The sequence below is a fragment of the Toxotes jaculatrix genome, chromosome 12 (genome assembly GCF_017976425.1).
Source record: "Toxotes jaculatrix isolate fToxJac2 chromosome 12, fToxJac2.pri, whole genome shotgun sequence".
Lineage (NCBI taxonomy): Eukaryota > Metazoa > Chordata > Actinopteri > Toxotidae > Toxotes > Toxotes jaculatrix.
This window is the reverse complement of record NC_054405.1, coordinates 23626320-23648982: the sequence shown is the minus strand read 5'-3', so window position 1 is coordinate 23648982 and position 22663 is coordinate 23626320. Positions and strand designations below refer to the sequence as shown.

At 42.8% G+C, this 22663-nt stretch overlaps 1 protein-coding gene across 3 annotated transcripts in view; it reads left to right on the top strand.

The window, feature by feature from the left end:
- Positions 1 to 9864: 9864 nt before the first annotated feature.
- Positions 9865 to 22663, top strand: part of doc2b (double C2-like domains, beta) — an 88694-nt gene continuing 75895 nt past the window's right edge. For all 3 annotated transcript variants that reach the window (XM_041052156.1, XM_041052158.1, XM_041052155.1), the window contains exon 1: positions 9865 to 10582. In XM_041052156.1, coding sequence (XP_040908090.1) covers positions 10252 to 10582 — 331 coding nt within the window. In that variant the 5' untranslated portion in view covers positions 9865 to 10251. The remainder of the gene's footprint in view (positions 10583 to 22663) is intronic.

Sequence of the window (22663 nt, the reverse complement as noted above, 5' to 3'; positions counted from 1 at the left end):
TCGTTTTGTCCCTGATGCTCTTTCTGTCCACCGACACATAGTTTCTCTCTCTTTCTACGGGGAGATTAATGATGTTATGCCAGTGGAAAGAACTTGAACGAATTGGCCGGTACTGAAAGTAAAAGGCCATGGAAATATTAAGCGCTCGACGTTCAGACCTCAAGCTGTCTATGTAGGAGTTAGAGGAAAGATCTGGTGATATTCTATATTTTTGTTATTGTCAACAAATTCCGTGAAGAGACCAAAACCAAAAATGCGTCAGTCTGTCCTTTCCCAGCCCATCTGTGGCTCATAAGCCTGTAAAAAAAACAGCTCAGAAACACATAGTTTCAGTTTAGCAAAATGGGAAATTATTTCCCAAAACAGCTGAGCACTGTAACTTTAACCAAATGTCGTCCAACAAGAATAAATAGCACATTTGTTTGGGACTATTTTCAGTTGGCGATTCATAGGTGCTGTTGAGAATTTGCAGCAGCAGAACAGTGTATGTGGTTTGATTCAAAATCAACTACAGCGCCCGAACTCATTCTGATGAAGGAACATGTCACTCAGTGCAACAGTGTGGCTCACTCATGTTTTTTTTTATAGCTTCTAGACAAGACATAGAAGTCAAGGGCACAGAGGAAGCTAAGCCAGGCTCTGGACATTCTGACTGTAAGTGTTAGCTGTATCAGTTTGTTGGTAGTTTTGGTCTTGGTCTGAAATTTGCCGCCAAGGAGAACAGAATTTCACCTGACTTATGCTTCAAAGTTAGACACTGACTCCCAACATTTTGTGCACATAATCTACATCGTGTGAATTTAAGAAGATCAAGCCAAGACATTTTCAGTACATGGCATCACTTTGCTGGTTGTGCTTGGAAGAAATGAGAAAAGTTCTCAACACATTAGACTATTTATCTGTGAGACTCAAAGGGCAGATGGCAGCAGGGCAGAATTACCAAGCAGGCCTAATCACTGCAGACCTCGAATAGCAAAGGTCAAAACAGCCCTCGAGTCCGTCTGCCCCCGTGGCAGCCCCTGAACGGGCCACTCTGAAACAGGATGAGGGGGAAGCTCCAAGAATATTTGAAGCAGAACTGGAGATGCTACTACAGACGCAGTCACCATCACAGTGAGTTCATTTCTGCCAGAAAACCTTTCCATTTAAGAGATATTCAGCATGTGCAATATAATGGCAATGGCATTATCATTTGGTTTGTCTGTCAGCTTTCTGCTGGTTTGGTCTTTTAAGGTTTAAGAAGGGTTAGGATTTGTGCAGCGCCGCATGTGTTGCTCCTCGTCCTTTGTACTCGAGCCCTGACTTTCAGCTTGCGTCCGGGAGGTGGGCAGAGACAATAAACAACTCTTAAAGTACACTGCACTAGAACATTTTGTTCGATCAGTTCCTTCCCCTCAGTCACAGAACCAAACGCAACAACAAGCCATTTGCCCACAACACAACACAACCAGCTGAGACTGAACGATTTACAGCCAGTCACGATGCATGCTGGATAATCCCAATCAAGGAGTTTCAATTCAGGCAAAATTGCCATTTAAAGCACAAGTTGGGCAATTACATCTTTTTCTTATTGTCAACAAATACCCTCAGCAGACCAAAGACTAATTGATCCTATTACAAAGTGTTTCCTGTGCAGCCAAAGCCTGATTCCGTTTATTTTGTACACAAACTATAATATAAATAAATCTGACATGGTCCTTAATTATGAACAGTGTTTGAGTCAATCCCACATTCAGCATCCTGCTGCCAGAAATACTCAGTGGAGCACCAAACGTCTATTCATCCAAAGCTGGAAATTCCTGCACATTTTAAAAGTTGTTTTGACATACATTGTTGGTTTTGGTCTTTTCCTGGGATTTGTTATTGTATTCTTTAAAGATAGGACAAGCAAAACAAGACATCTCTCACACACACACACACACACACACACACACACACACAAACTTTATAAATACATAATTACTATTTAGCATTTATGAATAACAACATTCATGATTCATTTAGTGAGTCAGTTTCCATAACTACATGGTGAACTGTGAATGAACAGGACCTGTGCAGAAGGCACGAGCAGAGCTGAGTGGTGATATATAAAATACATGTAATGATACAGTGGGTGAAATCAAGTGTAATTTCAGAGTAAGGCAGCTGATCACAAATTAGCCACTTAGCAGTGCAGACAGTGCTACAGTGCGCTCACACTGGAGTAGGAGGAAGTAGAGAGGAACTAGACACTGATTGAGGACATCAGGACATGAGGATGGCGTCATTTTGTGTCAACTGCTTCATTCTAATATTGGACCAAGATCGGTTGGTTTTTGAAATCTCTGTCTCAGTGATATGTATCAGCACATTTCAGCAGAAACCTGTGATAAACCCACAGTGTGGTACCTGCCCATTGCTAAAAGAAACAGACATGAGTGACGATGTAGTGAACATTTAGAATGAATGGAAACAGGTAAAAAGATGCATCAGGTGGCCCTGAAAATATAACTCAAAACTAAAGCTAATTCTGCTCTGTGCCTGCTGCATGCGTAAATGGACAGTTTGCAACTTCACAAAAGGATAATGTGTCAATATTTTGCTCTCAGCTTGTTCTGCTTCCCCCAAGTGGCCAAAAGAAAAATCAATTATTGTTATTGGTGAAAATCTATAAATGGAAAAAAAAAACACTCAATGTCCAAAGAGCCTCTTCAGTTATTGAGGGAAAAGCACAAGCATAACTGATAATGTTAATAAGGGGTGCATCCAATATATAGAGCTCACCGGTGCTGGCTCACTCACATTGCTTTTTGGAAGAACTAAATGGAACTGAGCCATCGTTAATGTTATTAATATGCTCTTTTACTGCTGTGACACATTCAGATGTCTACAGCAACACAGGCCTGCTGTTTATTCCAAGTGAGGAGTTACTTGGCCTGTTGTTTACAGGCTCAGAAATAAACATGTTAACAGCATGAGGGTCTCCTCATGCTGTTAACATGTTTTAACATGTTTTGATCAGAAGGAATCTGAACAGGTAGAATAAAAAATAAGATTCCCAACATTGCTGAAGGATCAGTCTCGCACTCTAATGTTTCAATCATTTGTTTCCGTTTTCCTTGAAACACGGGGAGCAGGCTCTTTCACAGCTGTGTGGAAGGAAAACATCCCCCTGTGAATACTAAAACTGAATTTGTTTGCTGAAGCTGAATGTGGACGTTGTCACCAGCAGAGGGCAGGGTTGGCAGACATATAGATGAGAGGAAAGCCTACTCTATGTTTGAGTTTCGTAGCGTTCCAGATAACACAGAATGTACTGGCAGACTCAATCATTTTAAATCTAAAGCTGCAAACTCTTGTATCCTGAACATATTGTGTTTAGTGTTTTCTCAATAAGTTTGGTAAAATGCACCCAGACAGATGAACGTCTTGATTTTATGAGTACTTTATTTTCAATATGAAACATAAGCATGACACGAGGCCTGCTGCCTCTGTGTCTGCAGGTTGATGCATTCAGCCTCTAACAGCTCAGGAAGGACACGGCTTGTTTCTGTCCCTGAAAAGCCATTTATAAAGGATCAAATGAGCCTGAGGAACAGTGCCTTCACTTTTCAGACACTGTCCTTCGGTGGTTGACATAATGTTGATCTGTTTTACTGTATGAGGAGACCCGAGGAGAATAAAAATCAGTTTCTGAACTTAAAACCGAAGTTTTGAGGCCTTGCTTTATTTGGTTATATTACTGCCCACCACCTACTGGAACAGTAAAATCCATGGGTACAGTTGGTTCTATATAAAATACATTGACATGTTTTCTTTAAGAGAGACATTTGGCCCTGCCTTCTTATTTTAATCTAACGACATGAGTGGTATTTCTGTCTTTAGAGCAGTCCTACCTCCTACCTCTGAGTAGGACTTTTAGCAGAGCTAAAACTTCAACGCAGGGGCCTGATGACATGTGAGAGAAGTTTGTTCATTTTGTGTGCCAGAACTGAGCACAGCTGAAATTAAGGGCAGAATTTCAGGCGTCGATATGGGCCATTATGAACAAGTATGTTTGAAAAGGTCACTCTTACCCTTGACTCCCTCATTTACACTGAATTCCTGGGTGACGGGAGTGGCAGAGCCTCCTTGGAGCGCTTGTTAAGAGACCATTAATCAGATTTCTCCTGACATGGCATGCAATTTGGGAGAGATTGTTTATCCTTTCCTTTAATGTGTGCTCCTGCTCTGAATAATAACGGCTCGAACAAAGATTGGACTCAGTTGTGTACAAAGCTGCTTGTTAGTGTCCAACAGTTAGCTTACCGTTATTTAGCAGAGGGACGTCAGCTGCAGAGGAGGAAGTTGGAGTCCAGACAGTCCAGCACATTTACTTCTCTCTCTGCAGATACTTTTCAGAAGCTAATGATCAAGGACACAGCTGGTTAAAAGGCAGCAGCAGCTCATTCGCCAGCAGACACAGATTGTCAGAGACAGCGGAGTCCACAGGCGGGACGGAAAATGGACTGAATATAATATTGAAAATGAAACTCACAATAAAAATTAATGGGTTTGCAGAGAGTCAGGAGGTCTGCTTGGGTGGTGAATTATTCTCTTAATATGACGAGAATCTTTACACAGAGAACCACTTTTCAACAAATGTTTTCTTTTCTTTTTCTTTTTTCGTATTTGTCAAGATATGCTACTACAGCAAGAGCGTTAGCTCAAAGTTGAACCAGGCAGTTGGTTTGTTAACTGTGACGAATATTAACAACAGTTTGAGTACTAACTCTACCATTTGTAATCTTATCTGCTAAATTTGGAGGATACATTTGTGAACCTGGGGGTTTGCTTAACACCTGTCTGACCAGCGATAGTGCTGGTGATTCACAAACAGTTGTTCAAATTGGCCTGGACAGGAAAGGTCATGTAAAGAAGAAAAACTACGTAATATTGCCTTTTTTTCCCTAATATTCCTGTTTTTAGCTGCATTCTACAAACACCATCTCCTATGAGCCCGTAACTGCTGTGGGTTGAATGTTATCAGATCAACAGAGTGAGGCGAGTCCACGGGTAAGTCAAGTGGCCATGGCGAGTTCACACATGGCTGTTATTACAGCCACCACGTGACACCTCCTGAGCAAAACACAGGCTCAGTAGTTCCATTAGGACAAGATAAACATAACACTAGAATTAGGAAGCATGATTGGAAAATCTATTGTTGGGTTCTCACCACATATAAATAAAAGATATGGATGCAGATCATCTGATTGGCTAAACCTCCTCTTGAGGTGGACAAGGATGCAAAAAAAAAAAAAAAAAAAGAGCCTAGTTTGCTGCAGAACAAGTGCAGTGACCTCAGGCTGGCAACATGGTAATTCTGTTGGGCACAAGTGGACTTTTCCCCATTTGGTAATTTCATGGTACACCATGTCATTGCTTGCACTAAAATGAGCGCTTGAGGGAAGAGTAAATACAAATTGGGTGATGAGGTGTAATTTTGTGTTCCTCTCAGATCATCTTTTAGAATAGTAGCAGGTGTTTCATGCATTTTTAGCAGGTTTAGCATACGCACAGCTCTGCACATACACATCAAAAAGACAGTTTTAATATGATTGAGACAATAAACCATAGAAGGGAGAGTATGCACTGGACTAGGTCCAGGAGTGATTGTCATCCGTAATCCGCTTGTAGTCCTTTGTAATGTCTTTTCTTTTGCCTGATTAGGTCCATGTATTTACATGAAGGTGACAAGACGGGCACTGCGCTCTGTAAAATGTTTTTCAAGTGCAGGAACAAGCTAAATAATCTCATAAAGCTGGTCTAGGTTTATCAGCTGATGGGCCATTGCCATTGTCATTGTTATTTTACATACAGCAGCTTCTATGTTCATGCAGTGCATTTCATCAGCTGTACAGGAGACATCCTGATGATCTGATCTGAATATTATTACATTTAACGGTGGTGGGAAATGAAAAGTGTGGGTTTTGTCTAATCTAATAAAGCTGCGATTTCTACATTTTTCTCCAGATATTCATAAAACCTGTCTTCAGCAAACAGTAATGGAGTCATGTAAACAGGTTTATTGTAAAGAATTCAGTTTATGAAATCATCTAGACGCAGACTGTTGTTGCACAGTGTTGGCAATATTGCCACCATTGTATGAACAGAAATGCATAACCGATTGCAACCTATTCCATCACTTCAGCAAATTGAACAGACAAACAATGAAACACATTTTCTAGACATGGATATCTGCTTCTCTACATAACTTTCAACACCTCATTATTTCTAACAAAGGTGTACAGACACTCTCCTCTGTCATTCGGCTGCTACAGTTCCAGTGAGGTGATGACATGCCATCAATATCCAAAATGAAAATGTTTGGTGTGCATCATTACCCACAGAAAACACGGTCAGCGGGGCTGTTTGTTTCTGCAGAAACCATTCCATAAAGTCAGCTTCAGGAGGGAAATCATCTGCCCTGTGTGGCATATTTAGTGTGCAGTCAGTGTATTCATATTTGAGGTGTTTTATATTGAAGCCTCTGGACCCCGGGAACATAAATTTCATTTTGAGAGAGTCTGGTCTAGGTTCTTCGTGAGAAAACAGTCAGTGAGTCACCATGGGGAGTGCACTTCTTTTAAGAGACTGGAGGCTTTATAATGCTGATTTTAAAAGGGGTGGTGATGTTATTGGCCACAATAGCTGTAAAATACCTCGTGTGTTGTCATTAAATTACTAAGATCTGTTCAGAAATCACAAACAAAACAAACACCGTAGCACAGATTTGGCAAGACATTGTGGTTTGTCGCTCAAGGAGGAGGAATAAATGAGTCACAGTGAGCTTAAAATTTAAGGGACAGCTCTTGGTTCAAAATCAGACTTTTACTCCGCCCCCATTCAGGAGCCAATCAGCAATCAGTGTGCCCTTTATTAACCCAATCACCTGTACACCTGTGTGTGCTGCTTCCTGCTCCTAACACACAAAGTTTGCTCAGAAAAGCAAAAACATAATACACAATTAAGCTCTGTCATTATTAAACCTGGGATTTTGGCCACTAGGGAACATGAAGTTTTGAACGCAGTATAAACCTATCATCATTTTTTGTGTTGATATTTTTGAACAAATAGCTGCTTTGTTACTTAGACATGCGGCAGTTGTGGAGGAGCATTAGCATTAGCATTAGCCTTCAGCCGGAGAAATGTGTCTGGCCACCTGACGAATGTAAGTCCAATCCTCACTCTCTTTTAGCTCTGTTTTCTAGCAGCTTCCAGGGGAAATATCTGTTTCTTCAGCCGCTAAACGCTTCACTGTGTTCACCAGCTAGTTGCTAACTGCGTTTGCTAGCTGTGTCTGCTAGCTGTATCTGCTAGCTGCGTTTGCTAGCTGCTTTTGCTAGCTGCGTCTGCTGAGCGGGTAGAGCACAGTGACCTTTTAGGCCTATGTGATATCAGGTGTTGTGGGAAAGTGAAGGGTGGCATGGCAAACGACTATTTAAATACAGCACAGGTTCAAGGTGAAGTGTAAAGGCTTTGTTATGGTTCAGATAAAGTGCAGAGTCTGAAACCCCCGGCCCGAGGGAGAATCGGTGCGCGGCTGCATTGGAACGTTTTTGTGCTTTTTCGAAACAGAACAAAACAAAGAGATCAGACGGCCACTGTGGTGCAGCCAGGAGGAAACTATGATTGATTTATTTATTTATTGATTGATTTATTTTGCCCCGTGCTTGTGTGCGCGCTCTTTGCCTCTTTAGACGGGGTGGACGATCTACAAATGAGATTGTCTGAAAGGTAGTGAGTCCGTAAGCTCTACATCAAACCTGTGTTTTTATCAAAAGTTTTGTTTATCCAGTAATCAGAAGTCATTTGTACCTGCAAACTATTCTTTTTCTGATGTAAGACAAGAGGGGAAAAAAAATTGATTTAAATGCGTAATGAACACTCAGTATATAAAGTAAGAAGCCTGTCAGGGTCTCTGTCTTCATTTTGCGACTCTAAATTGTCACAGTGCTGATGGTATTTGTTAGGCAGCTGATGCTTGGGGATTTAGTTTTTGTGTTTTCATAGAAAGGGCTACCTGGTACTCCACTTGTTTACTGTCGGCTCACTGCTTATTTGAGATAATTGCCTCGGCGTGGCTGGGGATTAAGAGAAGGCTACTTTAAATACCCCAGAGTCCCACACTGCTATCTCTTAGTGCATTATTACCGAGCAATCGTGGTTTTACTATATCTCTCCAAAGCCCCCGTCGTGTATGTGTACACACTCACACACAAGCCCTTAATCTTCAAACTCACAACTAAAAAAACAACTTCCCCCATGATGAAATTTTAAGAAAGTGGACAAAGGCTCTGTCTCTTGTTTGATAGTGACAAAAGAATATCGACGTTTTTGCCAAAATAATAATTTCTGGTCTCATTACCTAACTGGAAATGCACAGGGGTGTAAAAATAATCAAGTGTGTCAAACTGTGTCTAAAGTCAACACTTTTTAATTTAGTCTTTGTATTTAATTTGGATTTCTTGATTTGTCAAATCAAAATGAGCTGATCCACTGGAACTGATGTTTATCAAAATGACTTCTTCCCTTTCGATGGCAGGAAATCCTCAGCGTGTTTCCTGCGGGGATGCCAGGCCTTGTAGAAGAGGAGGAGGACATAATTGAGGCCACCTGTTCAGAACGGCACCAAAAGAGAGGCATTTTCTGAAGGTAAAATTTCTTCCACAGCAGTGATGTTAAGCATCTTTTGCTGGTTCACAGCACATAAAGGATGCGTTTTGTGTTTCTGGTCTGCTTAGAATGAAGAGAAAGGAGACAGTGGCAGGCAGCGTAGATAGTGAACAAGAAACAGCTGAAAAAGAGCACCACCTCCCACAGGTGGTTTATTTTAATCTTTTAATTAACCATTTGCTCGGGCACAGCCTCTGAATTTCAGTTTCACAGAGCTGTAACCTGTTGCTAACAGCTAACACAAGAGGGTGCTGCGTCATCTGTTCACAGTGGACACGACTGTTCTGTTTGTGAATGAGTGAAGGTGATTGCAGAGCGTGCTTCTTTGGATGTGCATCTTTTGCTACGGGGGATAACTTTATATTTTTGTTAGACTTTGAGGTGTCTTTATCCAGAAATCCTCTAAAGTGATGTAATTAAACTAATTGTTTTCTTCTCTGAATGTGTTCTTTTGGATAGGGTCTTTCCCGCTGTGTGTCTGGTTGGGGAAATATGTGGAAATATGTTTATCAAACAAGTGCGAAAGTGTGCAGCATCACAGTTTTCCACTGCAATCCATGAAACTGCAACAGATGGCAAGCAATTAGGAAACGTGCGATAACATCAAGGTTCATAATTGGTACACAAGGAAGTGGAAATAGGTCTTGTACACTTAAACAGACAAGTGTGCGTGAATGAGAGAATAAATGAAGGTGTGTGTGTTAACATTCAAGGCGAGTGAAAAATGAAAATTCAGGGTGTGATGGCAGAAAAGTACCAGACGGCAGGTGCAGCAGTAGCTGGTTTAGGACCCTAAGGGTGTTTTTTTTTTTTCTGTTTCGTCTAAAAGACTCATTTTCAGTACAAACAACATCCTGGAGGTGAATCACAAACACAAAGCATTAGTTCATGGCTCATTGTCCAGGTTATCATAGCGCCAGAAGTACACACACACACACACAGTCTAAAGGACACACACATTTGTACGTGCATGAGTCTGGCACTGCGCTGGATCTTCCCTCCCACTGACAGATGGATGGGGTTAATATCATAATTAAGCACCTCAGCCGACGGTTCCTGTTTACCACTCGGTTGCTAGGCAGTGACATCAGCTGATCCCTCCCTCCTTCCTCTCTAATCCCTTCCCTCTCCCTCACACTCCCTCACACACACACACTCATACACACACACTCCACTCTCTCTGCTCTCTCTCTCTCTCTCTCACATAGGCAGCACAGACGTGGGCAGAGTGTGGGGGTATAGGAAGAGGAGAGAGCAGGAGGGTAGGTAGTAGTGTGTGTGTGAGGCTGTCAGACAGCATGGTCTGGGTCTGAGGACAGCACTGGAAGACGCAGCAGCAGCAGCCTCCAGACCTCCATGTAGACCCAGTGTGGTGACATCCACAGATCACCTGGATCATCCAGCACCCACCCAGGACAACACCCACCTCTTCCAGAGGAGCAAGAGGAAGAGGAGGACGAGGGGGTGGGTCTGTTTATCTTCTTTTTTTTCCTTTTCTAATTTTTTTTTTCTTTTTTTTTTTGGTTTTGGGAAAAGGCTCCGGGCTGGACCGCATGCATGACACAACGCAAAGGCGAGAAACCCACCATCAGCATCCAGGAGCACATGGCCATTGATGTGTGCCCTGGCCCCATCCAGCCCATCAAGCAGATCTCTGACTACTTCCCCCGTTACCCACGGGGCCTCCCCCCTGCTGCGCCCCACCAAGTGGGCCACGCCGGGTCCCTGCGCTCTGCCCTCTCCACCTCCTCGGCCGCCGCCACTGCCGAAAGTGACCGCACCAATGAGGACAACCCAGACCGGGCTTGTGCCGGAGCCTCCGCCTCCTTACAGGCCGCCAAGAGGGACGAGGAGCCAGATGTGGAGGGATACGACTCAGATGACTCAAGTGAGTGATGATTTCCTCTCTTGTCATCTCCATCCTATTGTTTACCGTGATGTTTTCCTACATGTCTTCATGTGTGTGTGTGTGTGCGTGTCTTTCCCTTTTAGTTCTTCCTCTCCCTCTCCCTTTCTCTTATTACTGCATCTCCATTTTTGCCACCGGTTGCCAGGCATCCCTCCAGCCGTGTGGCTTTGTGGCTTTATCTGTCACCTTTTCTTCTCTCGGCTCCACCGTTCATCTCTTTCTATTTTCAACAGCCTGGTGTGTGTATGTATGCGTGTGCGTGTGTGTGTGCGCGTGTGCGTGCATGTTGTGTGTCCCCGTGTGCATGTATCTGTGCTGCAGCTAACTCTTTGCCTCTCAGTCGACAGCCAACTGTTGCTGCTGCAAAGAATACAGCTCCCCCTCCCTCTTCCTTCCCTGCTCTCCTCCAACTGAGAGGACGATGTGTGTGATTTTATTGAATCAAACGACTGCATGTATCTGTCCACGAGTGTGCGTGTGTGCATTTTTCATATTCCCGCTGTCTACGGGGCGCTCAGTCTTTACTGTCGATCAGTCTAACCGAGTTGAATGATTCATGGCTTCTTGGTGAAGCTTCACATTAGTCGCAGTTTTGCGCTCAGCGGAGTCTGACTGCATCTGTAAGCTCATCGTCGTACTGTACTGGCTGGTGACGAGACAAGCAAGTTCCAGCGGTGTGAGCATATTGTTTCTGCTTTTGTGTTTGCAAAGCACCGAGATGTGTATTTGTGTGTGTCCATATCTGTCTCCATCATCGGGGAGGGGAGGCTCCTTTGAGAAAGCCTTTGCTGAATGTCATTCCTTTAATCTAACAGGTTTGAGTGGCTGCATAATAATGGGAATTAATAACAGGCAGAACAGACATTAGAGCAATAACAAATCCCAGGGACAGAACACGATTTCCACGTCCTGCAAAACCATTTTCACGGACAGATGATACGTCCGCACCAGAGCTGAGAGCTCGAGTAAATGTGGTGCCAATACGAAAGCTGCTGCTCCCTGCATCATTTTCACAAACCTCAGGATCTATCTGACAAATCACTGAAACGGTGAAGGAGTCACTGTTTTAGCATTTGGTTGCCTCTGAACTTGGCGCGAGTGCAGCTCACTCCGAGTAACGTGTTGCTCTCACAGTGCACAGAAACAGTGAACATGCTTCGCAGTGTGTTTGTATCGGACTCTAACCATCCTTTCTACAGGTTTGTTGCGAGTGTTCTCTGCACAAGAGACTTGTGATTGCAGGTTAATGTGTGACAGCAGTGCAGCTTCTCCAAGAGTTAATCCATGCAGAGCTGCATGTGAAGGGGGGCTGGGAGGGGGGGTTTAGGCCATCTCTAATCCAGAACTGGACAGGGGGGGATGGTAGAGAGAGACAGAGAGCAACAGAGGCAGGTCCAGCCTGGCAGATGTTGCTCTATGACCTCCACCAGCCGACCAGGATTTCACTCCCCGGGGAAAAAGAGGTGGAGACATGCATTCTCCTACTGTGTGAGGGCAGTCTTTGCTTTGTGAGACGCTTGACTTTTCTTCTGAGATTTGACTTTCTGAGGGTGTTTGCTCCTTTGTTTACAGAAACTGGAAACTACTGCTGGTATATGACAAGACATGTCTTGTCTCTCTGTCTTTGTTTTATGCGGCTTTTCAGTCAGTCAGTTCTGTCCAGGCATTTGTTATGTGTTTGTTATGTGTTAAATATGGCTCCACTTACACACAGAGACAAAATGCATATTTCATATACTTTCATCTACAATTAGCTTCATGTATCTGTGAGCCAGATAAGAAATCCATCTTGGTCTTGCTGTGCAGTATGATTGCTCCTGATGGGCAGGCCAGCACCTTGCGTGCAGATAGGTGGCTGAGTGTGAGAGTGAATGGGTGAATGAGGGGCAATTTGTGAAGCGCTTTGTCCATTAAGGTAGAAGAGCACTATATGGGTGCCAGTCCATTTACCATTGCCTGCTATTTTCATAGGGGCAAGTAGTTGGGATTGGGAATAGTGACAGATTCAGTGTGTATTAAATAAAGTGTTTGTCAGATCCTAAAACATCAGTCCATCAATTTCACTATCCTTCTGAAACAGATGTACAAAGGTGCATTAGTAAGGCAGGGATTGAACGACTCTTTCAAGATCTTTTCTTGTGTACAACCGAGTGAGTGCAGCACAATGGATGATTCTGAGGAGCGCTTGGACCCTTATCCCATTTGTACAGATAACAATGCAGAGACTGCAAAGCCTTTTAACTCCACCTTCAAGTGGAGCCAGTCAGAATGGGTACGAGCTCCTTGCAACATGGAAAGACAGGTGTAGACCTTTAAAACATCTGGATAGAATGTGTCTTTGGTTTTCATCTCTAATGCTTATTGGTTGCACTTACACTTGGCTTTCTGTGATAACAGTAGCTGTCCAATATGCCCAGGACACATGAAACAGAGTAAACGAGTTTGGCTGAACGCAGCAGGCGTTGGGATGTTGTTGCCTCCATACAGTTACTGTAACTTTATCAAATTGCTGTTGGTGCACAGTTACTAACTTACTTGTTTGCGAGGTGTCGGTTGAGGATCAGTCACCGTGCAGGTTTATGTAAATGTCAAAGCTTCTCTCCATCCTCCCTGCAAATAAGGCAATTAGACACAAACATCTGCCGGAGCCTCATCTTAACGATTTAACAATCACCTGAAGACTCATCAGAGATGCAGGATGATTACAATTTCAACTCTGGAAAAAAAGAAGGCCACGTGAGTCAAGAGCGTCAAAGTACTTATGGTAGCAATTAATTGTAAATAAAAATATTGAATGGGTACATGCTCACCTCAGCTGCCTCACCTAAAACTCTGATATGTTTAACGAAGTCAGGCACTAAAATAAATAAATAAAAAAAATAACAAGTGGCTGTTTGGGTCTGATGCAATGTCCCAAATAATCCCAAGCTGCTGCTGCCATGGGAGTTTGAAAGGAGAAACATGAGGTGTATAAACAAAATACTACTGCAGCAGCACAGGACTAGAGACTGTACACAAGACTGGAGCAGCCACATTAAAGCACTTTGCCACTACAGGTGATGTACCTCGCAGGTTTGCTGTCGTGCAGGTGCAGTGCAGTTTTTTCGGTTTTATATGGGAAATAACTCAAACATCAGCGGCGATCATCAGGCTTTGTGTCAGACTCAGATTCAGCGGAGCAGTCATGCAGTATTGTACAGACAGACTCAGCCATAACGTTTGGTCCATTACGTCTTTGTGTTTGTTTTCGACTTAATATTTGAAAATCTTTTGGTGGATATTTATTTTCTGACGTCAAGACGTGAAGCGAACGAGTGAAAGAACGTTGCTCTTACGTCAAGACATTTGAAAAAGAAAATGTAATGTTGTCGGGTTGAGTTGTGAAATATGCAACGAGCATTAGAGACTGATGTTGTGCTGCGCTCTGAAAGGATTTCTCCTTTCATATACAAATGCTCCTGTATTTTGCAGCGCTGAAAGATGCACTGAAGGACAAGGCTGTCTGAGAAAAGCTCACTGTGAAATCCGTGAACACACTGTGTCAGGTTTGCAGACCAACAGCTTCTCCTGGACGGCAACAAGCTCATAATAAGAGCAACAATAATGAAATGGAATTTCTCACCACTTCCTCCTGGCTCATCGGCTGAGCATGCGCATGGGTCGGTAAAGTTTTAACACACTTGTTGTGAGGTTGATCTGATAATTCTCGGCCTCATTCATATGAGTCACACGCTCGGGTAAAGTCATTTCTCTCTCCTGGCCGTGCAGCAAGCGATGCTGGAGATGTAACTTTCACTCTGCTGCTGCATGAGATGCAAGAGAAAGGAACTCTCTCTGCTTCCTGTTGTTTGTGATTTAAAAGAGCCAGCGCTGCCCCAAATTGGCTGCTCATGGTCCTGCGGGACTTGATCCAGTATCTGCATGCTTCCTCTGGGGGGGTGACGGGGGAGGGTGGAGCGGTGTGGCAGCGTACTCCCTTATGAACCAAATCACACAGGGACATCTCGATGCTTGCTAAGAGCCTGCTGGTTAATCTGCATAACAGCAGCTTTTTCTGATTCATTGTGACTAAAACTTGATTTTAATTGAAGCGGAAAAGTGCATCACCCACCAAGTGTCCCAGCTCCCTTGCAAAAGGGGGGTAATCAAAACCAATTTGACATCCGGATCTCTGCCACATCAATTAATGGTTGTTCATAGTGGACGTAGAGGGCCACATCCCTGCCGGGGCCAGGAAAAACAGCCGGTGTGACCCACATGACAGATCAGGCTGTTGTGTTTTTTGAGAGATAAGTCTCAGAGCCATATTTGTTGACAGGGCAGTGCAGGGTTGGTTGGGGGAGAGGGGGCAGGGGGGTGGAAGAGTTGGTAATGTATGCACACACAGGTTTCCCCCTGAGACGTCTTGCTCTGGCAGTACTGCTGGCTTGTAGCTGTCAACTGGTGAGATGGTGAGACGCAGTCAGAGTAGGAGACTAAAACAAAGCAAAATGACATGTCAGGAAAAAGGAAATAAAACCAACAAAACTGGGTTTTATATTTGGTTGTTACTGTGGATAATCAGGGTTAATATTGACATTTGGCTTTAACGTTTGAGCTCCGAAAGGAAAACCAGCAGAAATTAAACAGGACCATTTAGTATGTCTGGAAAACACAGATGAGGATCGACTGGCTTATGGCACAACATAGCCCATGTCTGTTGTAATTCTTTCAGTGGCAGTTTGTTATATTATGTTACGTAACATCATATTACTTTATTTAATGTTAAATAACTGTGCAAATTTTAGACACCAAAAGTAAAATGAGGAGGCAAAGAAAGCCCTGAATATTTTTTATTTAACAATGAACTTCAAAGTTCAGTCACTTGGCAGGCAGGTTGTTCCCAGCATCTTGGAGAACTTGCCCCGGTTCTTCAGTGGATTTCGTCTGTCTCAGTGTCTTCTGTCTCTTCGCGTTAATCCCAGACTGATTCCATGATGCTGAGATCAGGACTCTGTCGGGGTCAGACCATCTGTTGCAGAACTCCTTGTTCTTCTTGTCACTGAAGATTGTTCTTTATGGCTCGTGTTGAATGTTTGGGGGTTAATTTTGCAAAGTGCCCAAACATTTGCTCAGTACTGTACCCATAAACCCTTCAAACCCTTTCCCCCATTCAGGATTTAATGTGACGTTTAGTGAAGTTCAGCAATGTACTCTGGGGCTCTGCCATGTCGTGCCTTGTATTTAATTAAAAGCACTGATTCTAAAACAAATGGGGAATCTGAGTAATGAGGCTAAAACTGAAGTAATTTTCTTTCTAAGCCCACAGAAGTTTCTGAGTGAGAACACCTTTCCACAAAAAAAACCTGATACTGCCAGAGAATGAAATGGCAGCAGCGCTGTCGGGCTCGAGAGAAGAATAATTTAATATTTCCCTATGCACCGTCCCAATTTACACTCAGAGCTTGAGGATTACTGACACATTTTGTCTTTTCTGAGTAATAAGTGCAGGACTTTCTTGACTAAATCAGAGGCCAAGTTATTACAACAGAGACATCAAACTCATCCATGACAGTACTCCATGTTAACACTTTAGCATACTGTAGAGGCAAAATGGCATTTTCCCGACACAAAACTGAAGTTATTTCCAGTGAGCAACACTTCTCCAAAGTAGCTGCCATTAGCAAACAGTTTAGCAGTAACGTGTAAATGCTTTTGGTATCTAACCAATGGGATAATCTCCTAAAAACTCAGTGTATTCCTTTAAGGGCAGGAGAGAAGGAAGAGCGTGTCGAGCCATCTGTTGCCTGTCCCAGACCAAAAGCCATTTCCAGACCTTTGCAAAACAGAAGGCTGCATCAATCCACTCGAAAACATCCCCTGAGCCTCGTAACGCTCGCTTCAACGTAAAGAGTGTTTTCGGCGCTGCCGTGCCCAGCACAGTAGAATCCTATTAAAAGTCTATCTGCAAGCTGTCATGCAGTAGTAATGACTCACTGTAGTGTCCCATGTTTTCCTGTGACTAACCCAGCACTAACAAAGCGTGCCAGATTGTCAGCCAGTTCACATTATGGGTTATTATTACTGGTGCTGTCTCTCAACAGGAGCCATCGAGTGTTTTAAGTTAGCAGCAGCTCTGCTTCATCAGATGCAAACTCTGCCTCTGCCCTGCCTTCATCCCACTAAGCACATTATGTAATGATAATGCCAGCTACTACACAGATCCATTTGGCGTCTGCGGCTGTCGTCAGTGGGGAGAAATTTGGCTTTAGTTTGTCGTGCTTTGCATCCACACATTGAGGGAATACGTTTAAATATTGCAGGCGAGACATGGGCTTTTTAAAGCTTCTGTTTTTAAAATAAAAATCCACCTGTTTCGATCAGCTTAAACCTCGAAGTGCTTCGTTCCTCCCCCCCTCCTGAGAAGCCATACACTCACTCCATTTGCCTAAATTAAATCCTGGTGTCTGATCACTTTTCTGCCCACACAAAGTGATGAATCAAACCTTAACTAACTTAACCACAGCTGCATGGAGTGGGCACTCTGGTCTACAGAGAGCTCAGTTTCACCAGTATTAGATTTTTATCCTCTCGTGTCTCTGGTGTGAAGCACGAGTGTGCTGTGTACCGTTTAATGAGGCCACATTAAAGGATATCTGGATACGAAAGTTCAAAGCTTTCAAACTGTTACTTCTGACTGTCATTTGCAGTTAAGGGCAAAGATGTCCAGTGTTCATGATGTTCATGTTGAACATGCAATTTTATTAAGAACCATTTACAGTATGAGTCCATGAAAACACATAATTTATCCGGTGGTTTGGTTCATAGGTTTGGATGCCTGGTTGGACCTAAGGCCAATTTACTGATTTCTAATACCTGATGTCAGTTTCATTTGTGGTGGCAGCAGCAGGGAGTCGTTTACAGCAAACAAGTTCTGATAAAGCCGCTGTACACTACCTGCTCTGCACTAGTTGATGCTAGTTGTTGCACACATCCTCTTAAGCCCAGTGTGGTATAAACAAAACAATGAATGACAAACATATCTGTGTCTGTTTTGGAACATGCGCAGGTTTTTCCATGTACCTGAATAGAAAAGTGGTCACTGGGAAGTTGACCTTTGACTTTTGACGAAGGCGTTCCTGAGATATTTGTTAATGAGAACAACCGGGCATCCAGTCTCAACTGTTGCTGGCTCAGAGGCGTAAAAAAATTAACTTGTGATTTTCTCAGTGGACCAGTTCTAGCTTGGGCTCAGCTATGTTCGGAAGAGCTTTGTGTTAGTAGGAGTCCAACACTTGCATTTCTCACTTGGCCAAAGAGTCTTCCTTTCTTTCCTCCGCATTCCTCTCATCACTCCCTGAAAAGAAGCCGAACTCCTGTTCTTTCTAAGCTTCTGCATCCCACCGCAGCCGGGTCGATAACAGATCACGCCTCGCTTCTTTGCACTCTCAGAAGCCCCAACTTAGTATTTTAGCCTTTCAGTTACTCTTTTCACAAGAGAGAGAACTCAGTGAGTAGTAAAATACAGTAGACCACAGACCACAGTGTCTGGCCCCAGTGTGGAGTGCTGAGCTGAAAATGCTTGCTGAGCTCACCTGGACTAATACCAGCCAGGCAGGAGGATTTCCTTGTGTAGGTGTATTGTGTGTTTCCTTTATTCTCTGCTAAAGTCGATTTGATTTCCTCGGGGTGAGGGTTGTCTGTCTTGCCAGATGGTCTCCAGACAACTGGCTTAAAGATTAAGCATGTGATCTGTAATCACACTGAACTAAAGTCACATAGAAATGACATAGAAAGAACTTTGGCAGAACTTTGCATTACATTTGGATGGAAACCAAATGGCTTGCTGTAACTTTTAGATTGTGATTTTGTGTATTAAGTTGGTGTTTTGGCCTGAAGGCAGCTGAGAGGAGAGTTTATGAAATGTCCATCCTCAGGGGAGCATGAATGAGCTCAGATATTTGCTATTTTCTCTGTGCAATTGAAAGTTTTGACCTTTTTTTTGGTGGTGCTAGAGGAAAGGTCAGGCAGGGTCACTAATACGATTAGGAAACATCCTTTAGTCAGTATTAACTTTCACAGCACATTCTGTGGCCTTCAAGACACCTTGGTCCAGACTGACTCTTGTTCTCAGCTTCAGCTGGTGAAAAATAACAAAGTAAAAGTAGTAGATTCTGAATGAAACTGAGAACAGGTTTTTTTTTGAGTATTAGTGTATATTATGACACGAAAGATTTGGTGAGGTTAAATGAGACAATAAAAAATCCCAAGCAGCTGTTCTGACAAGGCAATTTCTCTGCCTCGTTTCAAAGACGAGGTGAAACTAATACCACAGAATTATAAATCAAGCAGCTTCTCGCGGTATTGGATGACATTTAATTGTCATGTTGAGCATTAAAAGCACATTTTGTATGCATGCTGTGTCTCCAGTAAAATTCATCAAAATATCATCACAGAGAAGCTTACATAAAGACCCATGACTCGTCTGCTTCTGGCAACTCCACAAAGTAGCAGTGCTCGAGTCATCTTTTCAGGGAACCATGGGTCTGTAAAAATTCAGAAGGCCAAAAAAAAAAAAAAAATTACATTTTTCCCTGAAAGTCCACTTTCATCAATAAATGCTGGGGCGTTCTTGATGGTGTTACTTTAAACCTCCACTCTGGGTGAGGAGGGAAGTGAAGAGGAGGAGTAACTGTACCCAACATCAACAGAAAAAGGTCTGGTGGACCAAACTTTTTTTTTTTTCTTCAGTCCATTCAAGAACTTTCATGTTCCTGCTTCTGCTTTTTTTCATTTACTTTTTCTCTTTATAGTTCTACCTTAAAAAAGAGAAGCTATGCATTTATTCAGTTTATGGACATTTTTTCGATCTGTTTCTTCAGCACTTACAGCAGCTTTTAGCTCACACTGTGTCGACCCGTGGAGTAAATGAGCTATGTGAGGGCCCTGTGCAAACCTTGACTTAATTGATTTTGCGTCCTTATGCATGCTGGGAAATCACTTGAGACCAGTTTCAGTGCACCCTGTCCTTTGGTCACCAGTGATAAATTTACACAGCAGTGAGTGGTGAAAAGAAGCACTGCTATGTGTTCTTGCTTGTAAAAATCCATTCGGATCCCACTAAGTGCAATCTTCTTTAAAGATTAAGTATCTGACGATGGAAACTCTGTTAGTTCCAGCTGTTCTGGCTGCTGCTTTACATCCCCATCCCCTATTCTTTTTCTTTTTTTTTTTTAACATTCTTTTCAGGGCGAGGACGGATGGAGTAGCACCTCTGTACTGCCAACATCTGTTCGCTTTGATTCTCAAAGATGCTTTAAGGTGTTGGTGGGTGTTTCTTTATTCACCCTAGGGTTTAACATGATAATGAAGCATAGCACTGAAAGCCCCTGTACTCATCACCATTGCATTAGCAGAGGCAGTCAATTTGAATGTGTGTGCCATAAAAAAAAACACATCAATATCTCTTTAAAATGTGAATCCCCAGTCTGGAGTGTAAAAACTGTCTTTGTAGTAGATCATCTTTGACACTGAGTGAACGTTTGATGGAACATACTGTTGTGTTTGGTGTCGGGGTGCTTCAGGAAAGCATCACGCTCTATACATCCACGTTAATAGCACTATTAATGACAATAAACCTTCATGCTGTAACGCTTTTACCGATAAGCAAGAACCAGCTGACTGATTAACAGAAAGGAAAAGTTATTAATGAGATAACGAAAAAGCCGAACAGAATTAAAAGGCTCGGGTTTTATGTTACTTGGTTAACTGTAAAAAATGTAAATTTGATAATTATGTCTGTGAAAGCTTTCCCGGCAGAAGGAGTCATTAAAAGCTGCTCCACGATTCACCGCGCTCCTCGTCGTCACACGTTGATGTAGCTGATTAATAACTTTTACCAGTTTGAGACGATAAATCTCAGTGTAATTTGCTGGTTTACTTGTTGCTGCTACTTAGGAAGAAAAGACTGCTGAAGTCGTTTTCTAATGCACAAGTACAGGTTCTTTAAAGTTATCATTCCTCTCTATATCTGATCACAGTGCAATAAATTAGTCACCTGTAAAAAATTATTTTTGTTAGCTTCAGTCATTTTAGCTACTTCAAGGCATTTTGCTGTAAAAAGCAACCGCAGGGCCTCTCGTCCCTCAGATGAAGCCAGGTGTTGTTGCACACAGCCTTTTTTTTTTCCTGTTTGTGCTGAGAACCACTGTGACAGAGATTGGATGGTCACAATATAACTATTGTTCTCCATCCGAGTGAGTCAGTAAGTCCGAGCACTGTCAGTACATGATGGGCCGTGTTTCAGCAGGGATGCAGCAAAAGAACAAAGTGGGTTACATCAGGCAGTCTGGTTTCTCAGAGGACCGTCCACCCTGACCTCCAGCGTCTGTGCAGTATAACAACGTCTCGCTTCCATGATTGGAAAAAAATATTACTGGTGAATGCGATCCAGGCAGCAACTGGGTTTCACCCAAAACGTATTTGGCAAAGCAAATTAGTAGTATATATTAAACACATACAGTGTTTTACATTAGACAAAAATTCCCTGTATCTGTAAATCCTCCAGGACACTCTCTTGTTCCTGTGTCATGTTCCTTAAAAGCAGTGGTGGAGGTGCACAGGTCCTGTACCAGCACATTAGTGTAAATATATAGCGTTAGTCCTGAAGTCAGTATTATAGGCACTCACTCACATTGTATCTGGGTGAGAGAGGGCTAGTTTTAACTTCTCGTACACTGTTAAGTAGTTTAGTTCCCAAGCTAGTCAGATAAATCTGAGGAGTCATGAGATGTTTAATGAGATATGACTTTGCTTTTTTTGTGGAATATTTGATCATTTTACCTCTTTGTGCCTTGAACAGACTTTTAAATGAAACCATGTGAGATTGAAATGCAAGTGTCTTAAAACTGTACTGGAGCTCAGGACTTGTGTACATGTACTTTGATTTCATCACCACTTAGAAGTAAATGTTTACATACAGAGAAAAAAACAAACAAAAAAAAAACCCTGCAGCTTTTCGCTCATCTCCACTCCACATCAGCATTTGTTCTCATCCCACCAGGTAGAAATCTGTAGCTTACTGAGGAGAGCAGCAGAACAAAAATCCCACACAGTGCTCCAAACAATAATTCAGAAAGCAGCTTCATTGCACCATTTCCAAGGACTGATGCTGTGAGTTTCAAAGGTTTGACTCCCTGCAGGTTCATGTCTTTCTGTGTGTGTTCTGACTCACAACGTCTGTGCAAAGTCTCTTAGTTTATTTTGAATTGTTTGTCAGTCTTAAACCTACGGTATACACCGCAGCGCAAACAAAAGTAAGCAAGCACAAAGTATTTCATCCTGTCTTAAGTGAGTAGTTTTACCTCATAGCAATTATTGATTATGACAGCTTGGAAAACCCTCAGTGTTCAGCGGTGACTCGTCCTTTCCAGGAGGAGTGGGTTGCCTGCTCTTGGACGTCTGCGCGGCTAAAAGTGAAAGAACTTTCAGCCAAAGAAATATTGCCTAGCCGCCTACCAGAGGACCAGAGGAGTGTTTACAGAAAATAGAGCCAAAGTGGAAATGGGAATGCTGCCTCACATTCTGTAGGCGGGGGAAACTGACAGAAAGATAAAAATACAAACAGTGTATGTACATCAAGTGTGTCAAACAGGATGGAAAACTGTTGGTCGCGTTATTAATTTATGAATCTGGAGTTGCAGCCTGATTACTGCACCAGTGCTGCTGCGCGATTTCCCTTTTTCTCTTATGTAAACCTCTTCATTCAGCAGAGTAGGATTAGAGAATTGTGTAATTTGTCGTACGTTTTAAATTGAAACGGCCAAAGGATGTCTTTTAGTTCCTGTCAGAGTGCAGCTCTTCAGAGCTCTGCCATTAGCGAATTAAATCTACACATACAGCACAGGTTACTGCAAAACAGCCTCATCAGCAGTGTGTCAGTCACAGTGCCCGTCCAGGGTATTCTCCACTTCCTGCAGTGACATTAATAAGAAGAAGACCCACGTACATTAGACACAGACCTCCCAGCTTTCAGCAGACATTTAATAACTCTATAGAAATGAAGATCTTTCATCTCTTAAT